Genomic DNA, 18285 nt, shown 5'->3' with positions numbered 1-18285 from the left:
ATTTGGCGATCTGGCTCGGAAAGCCTTAGAGTTTGGTTATCTGAACCTACCACCAGACTGTATGAACATCATTAAAGAGGCTAGGAGACCTACTCCCAGAGCGTGTTATGCCGCTAAATGGAAAATATTTGCCATTTATTGCAATAATAACCAAATTGATACCCTGGATGCTTCCATCCAGAATATCATTTGCTACCTTTTACATTTACAAAGGTCTAACTTGGCATATTCCTCCATACGCCTACACCTGGCAGCAATTGCAGCCTATTTGCAAAACAGGCAACATATGTCTCTCTTCAGAGTACCTGCAATTAAAGCATTCATGGAAGGATTAAAAAGAATAATCCCACCTAGATTACCACCCTCTCCTGTGTGGAACCTGAATCCTGTCCTTACAAGATTCATGGGGCCCCCTTTCGAGCCTCTACATAAATGTGAACTGCAATTCCTAACATGGAAAACAGCTTTCCTTGTTGCCATTACTTCTCTCAGAAGAGTAAGTGAGATACAAGTTTTCACTATACACGAACCATTTTTTCAGATACATCCTAACATAGTGGTTCTTCGATCTAATCCAAAATTTCTTCCAAAGGTCATCACTCTTTTTCACCTAAATCAATCCGTAGAGTTACCTGTGTTTTTCTAAAACCCAGACTCTGTAGCGGAAAGAGCTTTACACACATTGGATGTTAAGAGGGCTCTCTTATTCTATATTGATAGAACTAAATCCTTTCGAAAAACAAAACAATTGTTTGAATCTTTCTCTCCTCCACACAAAGGCAACCCCATCTTCAAAGGTGGGATTGCGAGGTGGATTGTAAAGTGTTTACAAATATGCTATATTAAAGCTAAACGTACATTAACAGTTTCTCCTAGAGCGCACTCCACTCGCAAATTAGGAGCCTCTATGGCTTTCTTAGGAAACATACCCCTAGAGGACATATGCAAGGCAGCAACATGGTCTACACCTCACACCTTCACAAAACACTATTGTGTTGATGTGCAATCCAAGCAGCAAGCTGCAGTAGGCCAAGCTGTCCTTGGAACTCTCTTTCAAACTACTGCAACGGATACAGGTTACCACCGCTAGGGGAGACACTGCTGCACAATCAGCGCATAGTGTACAATCTACAGCTCATATGTCTCGAACGGAAAATGGCACTTACCAGTATGCATCTGTTCTTGGCATGTAGAGCTACAGATCTGTACACGCCCTCCCGCCTCCCCGGGACTTGTATCCGTTCCAGTTTTTCATCTTACTTAGATGCACACGCATGGACATCCTTTTTTTTTTACTTCTACTAACTCCATCATGGCGAAAAACAATCTAAAGATGGAGTCGATGCCCATGCACAGTATTGTCCAAGGGAGGTGTCACCTATCTCGTGACTACAAGACTTCTTCCAAGAAGATAACAACCTGCAATCATCCGAGCCCAACACCAGGTGGCGATCTAATGCATAGTGTGCAGATCTGCAGCTCTACATGCCAAGAACAGATGCATACTGGTAAGTAGCATTTTCCTTATATTTAATGCATGCCACCAGAGTATCTGACTTCTCTGAAGATATGCGGATACATAAAATATGTTTTGTTCACCACCAAATTATGTATGAAATAGTTTGTTGGTTTAAAGTCTATCGAACATTTTCCAGAAGATTGCAAGTGGGTTTAACCTTGAAATAAATTGTACGCACTGACTGGATGTTTTAGTACGAACCTTCAGTAACACTTTTTCTGGTGGATACCATATCTAACTTCAGATTCATCAGCTTAAAATCTTCCCCAGGCTTCAGACTGGATCCAGAGGTTTTTTGAAGCAGTGCTCCCATGCATCGCTAGGTTGCATCGTGCAGCTCGTGTTCGTACTATACTTACCCGAAACGGACAGAGTGGAGCCACATACAAGCGCCACCCCTGTGCGATGTCAATTTCTTCTTTTCTTTTCTCCACCTATTGGCACAGAGCTTGAGCAATTATTGAATACAGTTTACTAAATGCTAACTTGGAACCTTTAAATGTGTTAAAAAGAGGCCACTCCATAGAATACGGACCTCCTGTTCAGAGGGCAGTGAGGAATCTGCAGTTAGTCAGAGTATTCACCACAAAGAGCATTACCTAAGGAAAGTAAATTCTTCTTCTAATGGACACTTCTATCTGCAGATACATCATGTTAGAATGGATACATAACAAGCCCCCCCCCCCCCCCCCCCACCAAACATTTCTGCTAGACTTGGCTGTTAGGGTAGTAGTGCTCCTTAAATGTATGTCCATGTTACAGCTTCGAACATGTCAAGAATAAGCTCTGCTAGCGCCAACACAGTGTTATCAGTCTTGACCATGGTAGAAAGGGCTGTCAGACCTTCTGAAGGCTGCTTCGTAGCCAGTGCGTAGCACATCTTCATGCGGAGAACTATCCTACTTAAATTCGTCCTCTTATGCGCAGCCTTCACTTTCTTTGCTCTAGCGAACCCCCCATAAAGTTCATCATCTACTCCTTGATAGGCTGTAGATAAAAGCTTTAAGCCATTTTTAGGTCCAACTGATCTCTCCTCTTCCTAGAGTAAGGAGAAGCAAAGAATGTTGGTAGAGTGATAGATGATTGCCCAACATTGCTGGTAATGAAGACTTTTGGTAAAAAGGCCACCCGAGTCCTCTGCACAAATTTGTTCGGGGGAAAAGGTGGTATTGGGCGGTTGCATTGAGAGTGTCTGCAGTTCATTTATGTGACGAACTGACGTAATAACAGTGAGGAAGACCGTCTTCAAGGTCAGCAAACAGCTGTTCATAAGTTCAAAGAGCATACTGCGGAGAAACGTAAAGACCAAATTAAGGTCCCGCTGTGGTATCACAGATGGTTTGGGGCGGAACATGTTCTGCAAACCTTTAATAAATCTCATTGCAATAGGTCATTTGGACAAGAACCTTTGGTACTGCAAACATAGAAACACCAAAAGGGCCAACAAATAACCTTTAACAGTGGCCGCTGCAAGGCTTTGCTTGGCTGAAGAAAGAAAAACACAACAGTTTTGCATGTAATTGTCTGTATTCTGAGCACAGCACCCGGTCACAAACTAGACCCAGTACCTGGCATAAAATAATTTCATGGAAGGGCACCTTACAGCAAGGATGACATCCACCATGTCATTTGACAAACTGAACATAGTCAATTGCTGTCTCTCAGTCACCACACATGTTGACTGGAGCACCCTGCCCTGTTGCTAAGACTGGATGTCCTCCTGAAGGGGCAGCCTGATGGAGGATAGATGCTCATGTTGATGAGTTCCTGGTCCCACATGCTTATGGCCCAATCCAGAGCCACCATGATGAGCTGGCCTGGTTGGTCCTGATTTTCTTTAGAACTCAGGACGGGAGAGGAAAAAGCAGAAATGCTCACAGGTGTCCCTTGTTCCAATCTAGTCAGAATGCGTCTCCTAACGAGTGTTCTGGCGTGAACTCCAACTCGAAAAATTGTTGACACTGCACACTGATAAAAAGATCAACCAAGAGTTCCACCCACTGGTGAAAGATGCCCTTCCCCACCTTGAGATGTAAGCACCACCTGTAATCCTCCAGATGACTCCTCCTCAGTTTGTTCACTCTGGCGTTCATGGACCCCTCCAGGTGGTTGTCTACTGCAAAGATGCCCTGAACCCCTGCCACACCCAGAGGCACAAAGTCTCCTGGCATGGAACCCGACCCTACTCCTCCCCTCTTGCTGCGCATGGTGATCTATGAGAACCTACAACAACCTACTCTTGGTGGTTCGTAGGAAGGCCTTCAGAGCTAGACAAATGTCCCACAGCTCCAGGAGACAGAGGTTGAGCCGGCCCTCCACTGGAGATAACAGTCTTCTGATCTCCTCCCCCCTCAGTTGACTCCCTCCAGCGCTAGCAGTGATGCTTCCATCAACACTTTTAGCTCCAGGTGGGGAATGGAGATTGGCCTTCTGCAGGACAACCTGTGGTCAGCTACAACTGCTGATCCTGAGCTGCTGCTTCTGAGATCGGGATGGTGTCGGATAGATAGCTTTAATGCTGATCCCACTGAGACTTCAAGTTCCATTCTAGGGCTTGCATGTACCATCTGGCATGGATGAGAAGGATAAAGGCCAATAATCTTTAGGGCCATCCTCAGCTGGATCCAGGAGTACGACTGAAATGTCAGGATTATAGCCCAAATGTCCTGGACTGCTTGCTGCAAAGGGAAATCTCTGAAGTCCACTATATCCAGGATTGCGCCAATAAGTGGACGCCTCTAAAGGGGAATCTGCTTCGTATATGAAATAACCCAATGATGTCAGAAGGTTTGCCGTTGTCCAAATGTGTTCCACAACTGACTGGAGTGAGTCTGCCTTCAGGAGCCAGTCATCTTGGTTTGGGAATACAGCAACTCTATCTCGCCTGGACTACTGTAATAGTCTTTATGCAGGAACCAAAAAAACAGGTAATGCGAAAATTACAGGTAGTTCAGAATGCTGCAGCGAGGTTGGTACTCAAACTGCCCAGAGACTCCTCCTCAGCAACAGCCCTAAAAACCCTACATTGGCTGCCTATCCATAAGAGGATTCTTTTTAATGTCCTGACCATCATTTATAAAATGACAAAAAAAACGGACCAGAATACCTAAATGTCAGAACTAAGCCATACACCACCCAACGCACTCTACAGTCATCTTCAGAGAATTTTTTATCAGTACCAAATTTTAAACTTAAAACTAGAGGTGGCAAGACATTGGCGGTCCTAGGGACCAAAGCCTGGAACTACTTGCCAACACAACTTAGACACACGAAAACTTAACTCAATTTTAGGAAGTCCTTAAAAACCTGGATCTTTGGTAATCCAGATAACACTGTTTGGTCTCTTACCTAAAGCTTTGACATTATAGTTTGTGCCTGCTCTTCTCCTATCAGGTGCTCTTTTCTCTGCAAAAGCGCCAAGATACTCCTTGGAGTGAATGTTGCGCTATATAAAAAGTTCCTTCATTCATTCATTCATTCAACTCCTGATCTTCAGAAATGAAAAGCAACCACCATCCCTTTTGTGAACATCTGAAGGTCGCTGGTGAGGCCAGAAGGGAGCATGGCAAACTAAAAATACTTGTGGCCCACCTTGAACCGCAGATAAAGCCTGTGGGACTTAAGGGTGGTATATGAAAATATTCATCAAGGACATCATACAGTAGGTCGGGTCCAGAGCAGCTAGAATTTGGGCGAATGTGAGCATTTTGAGGCTGTCCTTCTATTGGGAGGTGTTAAGGGGACAAATGTCTAAGGCCTAAGGCGCTATCCTTTTTTGGGATGAGAAAATAGCAGTAGCACAACCTCTGCCTTTCTCAGATACTGGTACATTCTCTAAGGCACATATGGAGAGAAACAGGCATACCTCCTGTAGTAGGAGGAACAGATGCTCTTTTCTGTTCTGGTGTGGGTGTATATTGGGTGGGGAGGAAAGACAGGGGTAGGTCATAACCTTTTCTAATAATTTGTAAAACCCATCTGTCGAATGTGGTGCATCATCAACATTGAAGGAAGTACCAGATCCCGCCTTTCACTGTGTGAGAATGCACAGCTGAGGGAAGTCTGAAGTGGTTTGTTGGTCATTGTAGCGGGTGAGACCGATGCCTCTACTGACCCATACGTTGTCTGCCAGATCCATGACCGCACCCCCTAAAGGACTGGGCTATCTGTTGTGTCACTGGTTGGAAAGGGTGTCTCTACACTAGCCCCTGGAATAGCTTCTAGCTTTCAAAGTATGGTAGAAATGTCTGACAGGTGCCAACAGCTTCAAGGAAGATTCTGTTGTTGTACTGTCTTTAAAGTATTGCAAGGCAGAGTCTGTACTCTCACCAAAGTGACAGGACTCATAAAATGGCATGCCCATTAGTGTAGCCTGTACCTCACCGGAGAACCCAATGGCCCTCATCCAGGTATTGTGAGAAAGGATCACACTGCTAACGCAAATCTGTGGTATCCAACCCTGTATGGATAACATATTTGGCAGCGTTGTGCCCATCCTCTATTGCGTGGGCCAAAGGGCAATGGGCTTCTGGCAATATCTTGCGGGCCATGTCCCAAAGTGCATGGGTGTATCAATCCAACAGACAGAATGCGTTTACAGACCAAAATGCTACACCATCTGAAGAAAAAATAACAAAAACATAAGTTTACCAAATACATCCATCACTTAAAATTCTCTATCAGGACTAATGGTGGGAAATAAATTCAGATTCACTTTACTAGTCAAGGCCTGTACAATACAGCTCTCTGGAGTCCGGGTCGTCAGTAGCTGATCTGATGCCTCTTTACAGGTGAGCAAGAACACGATTTCAATCAGGTAGCCATCGGAATACCTGTGAGAACATCAAAAAATTGAAGAAGGTGCCCAGATGTTCCTGTCCCAACTGCAGGATTCCTTTCAAAACAATATTTTTTGTAATCACGGTGGACAGCTGTAGCTCTAGCATCTCAGCTGCCCTCCAAGCCACCACTGCAAATAAGGCGATTTCTTCAACTATGTGGCAAGCCACGTGTTTTCTCAAGAGAGGTGTCCAGCCTACGGGTGTAAATCAAGTTATAAAGCATTAGTGTAACGAGAAAGGAGCAAGCCCCCCCCATCATCATCATTTTCATCAACATCCTGGTGTGCACCTTGCTGTGGGCCAGCGTCAGACTCAAAACCAAAGATATAATGGAGCCTCGTCTAATAGTTCTGACATGGTAGAGGCACAGGGTTAGAGTCAGGTTGCACGATAACGAGATTAAATAAAAAGGTATTTGTATAGCGCATGGCTACCCAGAGGCCTTCCAGCGCTGCGGAGTTGGCTAGAGGGCGGGTGGAATTACGGGAATAGCCAGGTTTTCAGGTGTTTCCAGAATGGCAGGAGGTTGGTTTCCCTGCGGAAGGTGAGAGGTAGGGAGTTCCAAAGGCTGGAGGTGTTATAGGAGAAGAGGCGGCCACCTGACTGAGTTTTCCTGATTCTTGGGGTGTCGGCCAGGTAGAGATCGTCAGAGCGTAGCTTTCTGTTGGCTTTATATGGTTTGATCAGGTTTTATAAGATGGGAGGACCCTTGCTCTGAAAGATTTTGTGCGTGATACAAAGGGCTTTAAAAATAATTCTCTCCTGCATCAGGAGCCAGTGTAGTGGTCTTAAGGCAGACTTAGCCGAGCACTGGTTTTTAGTGCCAGTCTTGCAGCCGAATTCTGGACTACCTGAAGCTTCATAGATGACTGTTTTGGGGGAGCCCAGGTAGAGGACGTTGCCATAGTCCAGTCTGGAGAGGAGAAGTCCCTGAATTAAGAGCTTTTTTGAGTGGCTAGGTAGGAGTGGCAGAATTTTCCGCGTGGTTCGAAGCAGACCGTAGAAGACGGCATTGGTTTTCCTTGCTTGGGTTTTGAAAGTGAGGTCCTGGTCGAGCCAGATGCCCAGGCTCTTTATCTCTTTTTTGGGGGAAGGAGCTGATCCCATCCAGGTTGGCCACATTGAATTGGGGCTGAAGGTTGACTGGTTGCCCAGCAGTAACAGCTCTGTTTTTTCGCTGTTAAGTTTAAGGTGTGATCTATTCATCCAGCTTGTAACTTCAATGAGACAGGAGCACAAGTCCACCGGGGACTGTTTCGCCTGATTCAGTGTTACGATTAGTTGGGTGTCATCTGCATAGGTACGACACCCAACACCCAAGCATTTAGTGTACAATTCCAAAAGGGGTTACTATTTCCGCCAGTGGGGACATATACACATTAAAGAGTCTAGGGCTCAGGGACGAGCCATGGGGAACCCCACAGTGGAGCCGGATTTGTATGGGGACGAATGTTACCTTCAAATACCTGGAAGGTTCTCTTTTCCAGGAACGATTTCAGCCAGGATGCCAGGATAAAGCCGAGCCTGTCACTCTTACTTTGTTGAGATGGTGTACCAATGTGCAGTGGTTCACCGTGTTGAAGGCTGCACTTAGGTCCAGGCGGATAATGGGTGCGGATCCTCCTGAGTCAAGAATCTTTCTCACCTCGTCCACCACTGTTATCAGTGCAGTTTCGGTGCCCTGGCCAGGGCGGAAACCCGTCTGAGAAGAGTGGAGTAGTCCAGAGGACTCAAGGTAAGCAGAGAGTTGGCGATTGACACATTTTTCTGCAACCTTACTAATTCTAGGTAGTAAGGAGATGGGCTGGTAATTGCCCATTTCAGTAGGATCTAGATGTTTTTTTTTTTAGTAGTGCCTTTACCATGGCCTTTTTCCAGTTCAGGGGGACAATGCCCCTTGTTAGGGAGGCATTGATTAAATTAATAATGGGGGAGTTGAAGGTGGGTGCTGCTGACTTCAAGATGTTGAACGGTGCCGGGTCAAGCGGGGAGCCACGTTTGATCAGTTCTAATATGGGGGAAAGTAGTTCCTCTGCGAGAGGAGTGTACGATTCTAAAAACGGCATTATTCTGAGGTTCTGGTTTGTGAGGCTCAAGGTAGTGATCATTATTGTTAGGTGGGAGGTATTTTAGGAGTTTTTGAATTATGATGGAGAAGAATTCTGCTAATTTATTGCATCGATGGCCGGAGGGGTCAGGGTCTGGGAGTGGGTCGGGAACTTTCAGGAGTTTCTTGACGATTCAAAATGTTTCTGTGGGGGAGTTAGCGGAGGATCGAATTTTTTTTCTTCGTGGTAGGCAGCCTGTGTTGTTTTTAGAGCCATTTTATAGGATGTGATGGATGATCTATATTCATTTTTTTATTTATTGCTAGCAATGTCTTTCCTCCATGCTCTTTCTAATCTTTTGCATTGTTGTTTTAGTTTACAAAGTTCTGTAATAAACCAGGGGTATTTCCACTTTTTCTTTATAAGGTTTTTCTGGGTAGTACTATGTCCAGTGTGTTTTCGATCCATGAGGAAAAATTCTTGTCTGCTACTGAGAGGGGTCAGGGTTATATGTGGGTATGGTTAATTCTAGTTCACACGTCCAGTCCTCTACAGCCAGTTTGGACCAGGGCCGTGCTAGGGTGCGTGAGGTTGGCGTGTGGGGGCCCTCGATGAGTGGATGCCAGACGAATGGTACTAAAAAATTATCTGACCAGGGGATGGTGATAGGTTCCCTCCCTTTTAGTTCTGTTATATTTGAGAAAATAGGATCTAGGAGATGACCTTTCATGTGTGTAGCTTGATTGATCTTTAGATGTAGTTGGTAGGCTGCTAATTGGTCAGCTACTTTGTCCAGTGGGTTATTGAAGTGCAAATTTAGGTCTCCAAAAAGATTGAAATTGGGTGAGGCACTGGCCAGGGAGAGGACAGTTTCCAGTAGCAAGCTACAGAGTTGTCCTTGTGCTCCATTAGGGGGTGAGGTATAGGAGGATGCCCGTAAAAGTTATAGAGGGGGTGAGTTCAAAGGTGAAGTGGGCGTTTTCACAGTCTAGAAGGGGGTTATCCAGGATGTGGCAAGTTAGATGTTTTTATATAAATAATTGCTATACCACCACCCTTGCCACTCGTTCTGTCAAGGCGTTGAATCAAGTATCCAGGGGAGAGAGCCTGCACAACATCTGGGTCAGAACTGCTCTAACCAGTGTGGCTCACTGGTTAGAGCAGGCAGACCCTGAAGCAGAGGTCAGACCCGGGACCAGGGTTCAATTCCCGACGCGGCAGGGTCTTGAGCTCAAATGTCCACGGACTCGATAATTCTCGCTTCGGTGCCTGACCTAATCATGAGTTCACACTCTGCAACTCTGGGCATTAAGCTTGCTTAATCTCCACAATGGCCCCCCGCGGCGGGATGCCTGGCTTTCACCTTGGGGATGCCCTGTAGGGGCTATCTCACAGGGAAAAGCCAGGACGGGTTCCCAAGGCAAGCGCTTAGAGACCCCTGGGTGATAAGCGCTATATAAATCCAATATACAATACAATACAATACAACTTGGAGAAAGCCATGTCTCTGTAAGAAACAGAGCGTCAAGTTTTGTGTCCTGTAGGAGCATGGAGATTTCTAGGAAGTGTTTAGATAGGGATCTGCAGTTCAGCAGGGCCATGCTAAACGGATTCCCTGCTGGGTATTGGATTCCCCTTGATGGAAGTTCGTAAGGGCAGTGGGTGCAATTATCTTTCAGTTTCTCAATGGAAATTGAGTGAGAGCATAATACCTTTGGGGCCTGCATTATTTGGAGTAGTTATTCCCTGGAGTAGTGGAGGGGGGCTATAGGGGCAGGAACAGGGGTTCCTGGCCCTGGGCCCGGTCTGGGGCAGACGGGCTTGCCTTTGGCGCGCCAGCGGCGCTCCTGCTGCACGTCGAGGCGTGCATCGGGTTATATGCTGGCGATCTGGCATCTAGACCGCTAACCGTCCCTGTTGCAATGACGCACTTCCGATCTGCGTCAGCCTTCCCTCCACTCAACAGGAACAATCCGTGGTGGACCGGGGAAGACGCAGACCTGGTGCACGTGTGTGATGCAGTGAACTGTGAGTGCTTGTAAAATCAAGTGCGGCAAGTTAAGAAACGGCAAATTAAAAGAGTTAGAGCTGATGGTTATGGCGTTTCACGCAATGGGCATCAGGCTTGATAAAATGCAATAGCAGTTAGTTAAAGCAATATGTGCAGAGCAATTCAGGAGCCCATTACCAGGCGTTCCATCCCTTAGACTGATTACCTGGTTTAGGATCCACTAGCACGTCCGCGCGCATCTAGCGCTTGTTACACTATTGTAATTTCACAGCACATCATTGGTCAGGCAGACAACAGTTCACGGCCACATGGACATCGGATCATGATCTGGCAAAGCTGACCGTAACCTGCATGGATTATGGGGCTGGAGTATAAGTGTGCACCAGAGTCTACAAGCCTGGCCCTTGGTCTCAATGTGACAGATGATCCGGGGAGGGACCCGCTGGCTGTAACCTTCCTGGAGGCCCCGCAGGTTTCTGGGGCTCGGATGTGCTGGAGGGAGCAGGAAAGGCGCAATCTGTTGCAGGTTTGATAAAGGCCCTGGAAACTCAAGAATCAGTTGAGGAATCAGCTCCATGACCGGCGAACTTGACAGAGTGCAACTCACATCTTGATGCCCCCCCACCTCCATGGAGTCAGAGTGGTGGGATGTGATTGACACACATTTTGTTTCTTGTTTGGAATTTGACGTATCTGGGTGCTTCAAGTAGTACGTCGAAATTTGACGTATCTGGGTGCTTCAAGTAGTACGTCGAATGGTCATGGGAAAGTCCCCATTACCAGGACGAGTTCCGATCCCCTTATTTAGTTGACTTGCTGTGGGGCCTATGCTACGGCTATGATTCGATGTGTTTGGCAACATTCAGCTTTGCCTCTTGGTCCTAAATCATTTAAGGGTGCATGAATGTGCATTTGTCACATGACTTGGAGTTGTGTCCTGAGCCCAAACACCAAAGACAAACCTAGTGCAGATCTGTGACAGACATCCGCTTCCTGTAGTTGCGGAACAACATGAATTATGTTGTTTTCGTTGGTGCATCCTCTCTTAGAACACTGAAAAGTTTGGAAGTTGTCAGAAGAGAGACTAGGGAGCAGAGCTCTGTATCTGCGTCGAAAGGCATGAAAACAAAGGAATTGACAGTGCAGGGGTGCTGCTTATAAGCGTCTCATCTTTGTGACTGCCAGGCTGGTAGGAGCCAATGTGGAGCCACACAACACTACTGCTACCCAAAACTCACCAGATCTGGCTCCGGGGAATATTCGAAGGAATCTGTGTTCATAAGTATGCATCAGAAAGAGAACCTGCATTATTACATAAAAAGAAGAACAAGGTGCAATAGCGAGTTAATGCATTATTTCCATTGGGAAGAGTAGGGTCTGTGTCCTGGATTCTGCCTACAATAAGCTGGAATACAGCCAACATACGTTGCATGCACAATGCTGGACCGGGGTTCGTCATAAGTTGGCAGGGTATGCTCAGACGTGAGTCCCTTGCTCACTTTGCCACTGGATTCAAGCAAGCCGGGCTGAGGCACAGGGTCAGACTGATTTGCATATGGCCATGTCTGACCTGGGGTGGCAGAGTGGGCTAAAGAACGGTGATGGATTAAACCCAGATCAGTAGACTGGGGGTGAGTGCTTGTATTGTCAACGCTCCGTCCATCATTTCCTTTGGTTTTTCTTTGTTCGCCATAAGTTGGCAGGGTATGCTCAGACGTCCATCATTTCATTTAGTTTTTCCTGGTCCGGGGTTCTGACATCATTCCAATGTAGTCATTGGTTATATTTTCAAATAATATATTTTCCTTTGCGATTTTACACCCCCTTGAAAGAATGCTAAAATATAGTGTAAGAGCTCTTGTCTGTCAGCAAATGGAGAGCAGGAATGCAAGCACCTCTGGGTCGAGGGAGTTATGTAACATTGAAGGAGACCTGCATATCTATACCTTTAAATGTTCTGCTGGCTAAACGTCCGATTTCCTAGTATTCTACAGCTCAGATACTTTGTAGAACACCATAGTGTGACCACGCCTCCTCATCACTCTCGATGCACATTCACCCCCTTCAGCTTGCAAAGCGGATACAATTTAATGTGCTGTGTATGGTTGGGCCTAGTCTTTCTCAAACCAAAACCGCATTGGCACAATCCATTCAGTTGACTTTGCTCAGCCTACAAAGACGAAATTCAAAGCCCCTCTTTAGAAAAGCAAATTTGACAGTATGCTCCTTCTCTCCAGTGTTTTAGATTGCATGCAAACACGCACAAGGTGAAGGGAAGAATGCTTGCAAATAGTCTAAACCCCATGGCAATCATTCTGGGTAACATTCAGACTCAATATTATGCCCAATGTGCTACTTTAAACTCTCTGTCTTATTCAAATCAGTACTTACCAACCCTGCTCCTCATAGAAACAGTCCAGCTCGAACTGTCAGACGAGGCCCCCTCCAGAAGGGAGTAGAAGCAACACAAGGCTTGTTTTGGTCTTGTTAGGCCATGTCAGTGAGGAATAGCTTGGATCCTGTAGTACAGCGAGCATGGGACCCACATTTGGGCCACTTGGGGTGTTACATAGACTCACAAAATATGATGGGAGGAATACTTGTAAAGAGTCCAAGCAACTAGTAACTGTTCTGGCTAGCAATCCAACCGATCGTTTTTAGCCCACTATACCCCTCTAGACAGTGACCTGCTTTATGCAAATCAGTACTCACACTGCTCCTCACAGTCCATTCCGAACAGCTAGGAGAGCCCCCTTCAGAAGGGAACACCAACAACCCCGACGGATTTCTGCCTTCCTAGGCCTTGTCCGTATAGCATGGCGTGGTTCCTGTTGCACAGCAAGCAAGGGCACGTGTCTGGGTATAAACACAAAAGAAACAATCTACATGCCTACTCTGATAAACAACAAAGGTGTCACTCCTATATTTTGTTTTGTGTGTGTTTTGCCTTCCACTGTTCCTGCCTCTTTATTCTGTTTCCAGGGGCTCTCTTTTTTGTGGGTAACATGTCTGGGTATACCCTTGACCATTTAAGGTAACTGTATTACATAAAACAGACAACATGTGATGTTTGCCAGGTTAAATGTGCTTCACTTCTTCCATTTGCGCTGTGCCACAAAAAAATACAGCTTTGCACTTCGCGTATAAAGCATCATATCTCCATTGTAGCAGCAAGAAACCTCCTGTTGTCACTGCACACTTTCCATGTACTATTTTTTATTATTATCCTCAGGTGCGCTTGTTCCTTGCTAGTCTAAGCCATGCAAGGACCCAAGAAAAACACAGGTGGTGTTTTATTCATAGTGCACTTAGTGTTCACAACCAACCTGTTGTCATGCTGGATAATTCCATTCTCCCCAATAATGTCAATTTCGTTTCACTAAATATTGAAGAAGCTTAAATCACATAACATTTAATTTCGTGTACAAGAATATAAAGTGCAATATACAAAATATCCATATTTTTAAATTATCTGGATATGGCAATACATTTTCTTCTTTGTCTTTTTTGCAGAATAAAAGTTTTAATTCTCAAGACAAACAACACTATCCCTAGCAGCTAGGAAAACCTAATTAGAAAACCAAAAATTGAACATTTTGTTCTGCACAACTTTTGAAACCGGTTATGCTGCATTTATACCCTGGCCTAATTTAAACTTTTGTAATATTATAGTTTAAAGAAAGGAATCCCATATTTTCTGCAGAATGGTGACAATAAAGCCCTCATCATCGAATTTCTAACTTTTCAGTGCTTGAACAATTCAAATGTCACTGTGCGCGGTTTTCAGTGAAGCTGAGCAGCCCTGCAACCGCAAGGTAACAATGATTATGAGAGTTTACAAATAATCTGGGAAACATGGTACCGGTTTGTGATTTGTATTGATGATTTGCTTACAGATAGTGTTATTTTGATGTTTGCTTTTATTTAATCATTTTTAGATATGTAATGGTTGAGGATGTTACTGCAAGCATTTTGGAAGTGAACTAAATTAGAACTGTTTTTGGGTGAAGACAGGGTCTTAAAGAGTTTGATGATGAAATCAGTTATTTCTATCCTATGTAACTTTCAGTGTGTAGGAGGAGTTTTTCTGTCTCATGACTGCTTTCATTGTCTTCTGACATGGAATGTGCATCTAATTTTGCCATTGTTGCTTTCAGTTCTATGTCTTTGTCTTACAAGGGCTCTGTCCTTGGATTACGGAAGGGCTTGCTCTGATGTTAACTCTTTATTAGTATTGGTGCAATGTTTTAGGAGTCTCAGACAGTGCTTTTGGATGGAAAGGGCCTGCTGAGAATGGGCCGAGTGTTGGTACAGAAATTGTCTCGGTAATGGTTGTCCTCCGGTAAATGTTAGTAAGAAGTAAATACCTTGTTGAAGTGATGGTGGCTTTTATTTCTGGAGTTGTGTAGTGATTGAGGAGAGGAGGGTAATTGTTGTGTTTGAGAATGTGTGGATTATGGATGAATGATAGCTGCCAGAGTGGATTCGCACAAATGGTGTTGGTTTTTGACCTTTTTGTTGACCGTGACAATTACAGTCTGTTTGTCCAGTGCGGAACGAATGAATGACTTCGCTGCAGATTGGAGTGTTTTACCAATGGCTTGGAATTGCCCAAGAGGAAGTTGCCTTTCCAAAATATGCCTACTATGATACCCTCCAAGGCTTCAAAATCTTGATGATTTAGCTGACTAAATATATTTTGAGATGTTTCCTCATGAGAGATAAAAATCAAGAATCCTGAAAACAGGCCCACTAAAATACGTTTGCCTGTTAAAAGGCTAATGTATATTCAACACTAAACCCTAAGGTGTTATTCATTGGGGAAATACGGTATAGATACAACTTAGTTTCTTGTTCCAGTAATTGCTGTTTTGGGTATCCAGTTATCAATTATTATTTTGATGACCCTTCACTTTTGATGAGACTTACTTTTGCTGAAGCTCTTTACTTTTATAAAAGATTTTAACTTCACAAACTGTATTGCATTATTTAACCGACTATATTTTTTCTATGTATTACTTCATTGGATAAGATAGAAACTCATTTTTTGAAAGAAATAAGCCATCACGTGAGGCCAGTGGCAAAGTTCAGTCTCTCTCAATTCCCTTTCATTAAAAAGAACAAAACAACCTTTTAGAACTATTAAAACATTTGGTAAATTGTTATATTGAACAGGCAGTTGATCAGCAAAATAAACCAGTTTCTATCTGTTTCTATGCGTTTCTATTGCTACCCTCATTTTCTTGATACTACGTCCATATATCAGTGTGCTAAGGAAAACGGTTGCGGTCTGTTCTCTGCCCAACTCTAAAGCCATAAGTATGGTAAAAGATGTATAATCCAAGGTGCTGTGGTCTATTAGTGTAGCCATAGCAACATAATTGTAATAGGACATGAGCTCTCAAGCTACCATTCGCAGCTGCCACTCAGCATCGCCTTCTCATGGAGGAAACTGTACTTGTTCGTGTTATTGCATCTTGCGCTGTTCTTGTTAATTCATGTGCATTATTCTACACCAATCAAACAAATGTCATTCAAAGTCTGTATTAACTGGCACTTTAGGACCCTGTGACGTAGATGAGTATTTAAATATTTGGTAAAATGAAAATAGTAGTTTGTATACTTTCCTCTCAACTTCAAGAACGCTTCACAGAATGTACTGTCTGGCATGGATCAAGAGGTGGTGTTACCAGGGCGATACACTTTGATTACACTTAAACTACATTTATAATCATACTCAATCTGGAGGTATTCGGACTATCCATCCAGATTCCATTCACGTAGCAGTAAACTATTTATCCATTCTAATAGATGGAAACTCAGCGTAAAACATTATTTACTTCCTGGTTTACCGAAATATAATTTTTGCAACCCTTTCTAAGATATATTTCCCTATTCTAGTTCACAATTAACAAAATGAGGATTAGTAATCCCAACTATAGCCAAGACAGCGCTCCTGAGAGCTGATATACAGAAGTAAATACTCTCAGTCAGGGAGATGAATGGATGGTGTGGTTTCACTTGTAAGAGCTTTAACATCTCAAATTTGCGAGCAGCTCCTCTTCACTGCACTTACTTACATTTTTAAAAATGACTTTCTATACATTTTCCCTGACATGCTCAATTATCAAAACTTTTTCGACTTTTATGTACAGTCAGCAAAAGTAAGTCTCTTCTATGCTGTGTTAACAAGTGACTTAAGCAATAGGTTTTGACTTCAACTAGTGTTTTCCTAGATATACTGTAAGCGGAAGCTAATGAGGCAAAAGCCTACATACAGTACAATGGTATTTGGGACCATTTTGTATTTTTGTATCGAGGAGGGTAAAGATAGCTAAATTTCAATGTAAATATATTAAAAAATCAACACTTCTTCTCAGGTAACTGAGGCTGCTTCAGCCATCATGGTGCTGGATAGAAGAGACTTCCCAGACCATAATTTCGAATTGGTAAATTAAGAAGAGTTGTGTAAACAATTCAACCGACAATGGCAAATTAAAACTGGATTTTAAACCAATTGGTTATTGTATATATTAACCAAGCACTGAAGGCTTGGAAAAGCTGGGTCGAGCTATTACCAAAAACAAGGGCGCAAACTGCTGTAACATGAGCAATGGTTTGTTCGAACAGTGTGGTGGAGAATATATGACAATCGCATTGTTGTGTTCCTAACCTCAGTGTTATGTGTTCAAATTTTGAAACCAATTTACATTTGTTGTCACAGTAAAAGTTCAAATGTTTGATGTGTCCAAGCTATAGCTGGCCATAGAGTGATTTGTGAACTTAGCACAACAATTTAGCCAGCAATCTATCCAAAAACAGCTTTCATGGCAAAATGCAGAGAGATTGTTAGGGTTTTGGTCAAAATAGTCAATGTGAAAACCTATAATGCTTTACATACATTTTATTTTTCAGAGTAAAGCAGAATCAGGGCAAGAAGAATAAATACAAGAAAAAAATCTTGAAGATGAAAGGGAAATCAATCAAGCAGACTGCAGTTGAAAATAAGAAGACAAAGAAGAAAAAGAAGAAAACTCTGTCTTGACCTTATTCTATGCACGTTTCTATTAATAAATTGGCGTCTCTCTATATGGGATTGCCATTTATCTATTTTCATAAATGTTATTTTTAAAATACATGTTATTGATTTTTGAAAATAAAATGCAAAAAATCAGCTGTACAAGTGTGGCATACATGCTGAGCTGCCATTCCCTATAAGATGGGAGTAATAATGGTACACAGTGAATAGAATGCAAAACAAAGTTAATATCACATAGATAATATACAATTTTAGCACCTTTGTCAAGCATGCTAGCCACACTTTGGTTAGCAGAAGCATTTCCAATTTCCAGCAATTTGGAAGCAGAGTAAGGAACCTAACATGAGGGTGGGTCTCTTTTTTTACCTAAATCAAGTCCAGCAAGGAAAGCTTAGCTGATTTAACTAATCACCAGTCCAAGAATCCTGCAAACCATTCCACTCTCCCATCCCAAAGGTATGACACAAGTTCACATTCCTCCAACATATGTCAGAAGTCCGCTTTTCCCAGCAGCACCTAGGATAGGTGAGGGCGACGATAGCTTCAGACCCTCATCCACTATTTATAGTGAATCACTTAAACCTGTTGCGGAGAGAAAAACATTTAGGGGCAGATGTATTATTTTATTGCTTAACACATTCAGTGTTTACCGACTGCATCTCCAGGTTTACCTGATATCTTACCTTCACCTTAGCCACTATCTCAGGTTAAGTTAGCAGCGTGATATGCAGTACCAGGGAGCTTATCACTACTGCTTTCTACACCCATCATACTTTTCAAAGACTCCCCAGGTCAGGTCTTGCAATTACCAAGAGCTGGTGCATCTC

General features: G+C 43.6%; 1 protein-coding gene across 1 annotated transcript in view; it reads left to right on the top strand.

The window, feature by feature from the left end:
* ZCCHC4 (zinc finger CCHC-type containing 4) overlaps positions 1-17598 on the top strand; it is a 399939-nt gene extending 382341 nt beyond the window's left edge. The window contains exon 13 of the mRNA XM_086964013.1: positions 17335-17598. Within this exon, the coding sequence (XP_086820139.1) occupies positions 17335-17464 (130 nt within the window). The 3' untranslated portion in view covers positions 17465-17598. The remainder of the gene's footprint in view (positions 1-17334) is intronic.
* Positions 17599-18285: the final 687 nt, after the last annotated feature.

This window comes from Lissotriton vulgaris, chromosome 3_2 (assembly GCF_964263255.1).
Source record: "Lissotriton vulgaris chromosome 3_2, aLisVul1.2, whole genome shotgun sequence".
Lineage (NCBI taxonomy): Eukaryota > Metazoa > Chordata > Amphibia > Caudata > Salamandridae > Lissotriton > Lissotriton vulgaris.
The sequence above is the reverse complement of the archived record's forward strand: the minus strand, read 5'-3'. Positions and strand labels throughout refer to the sequence as shown.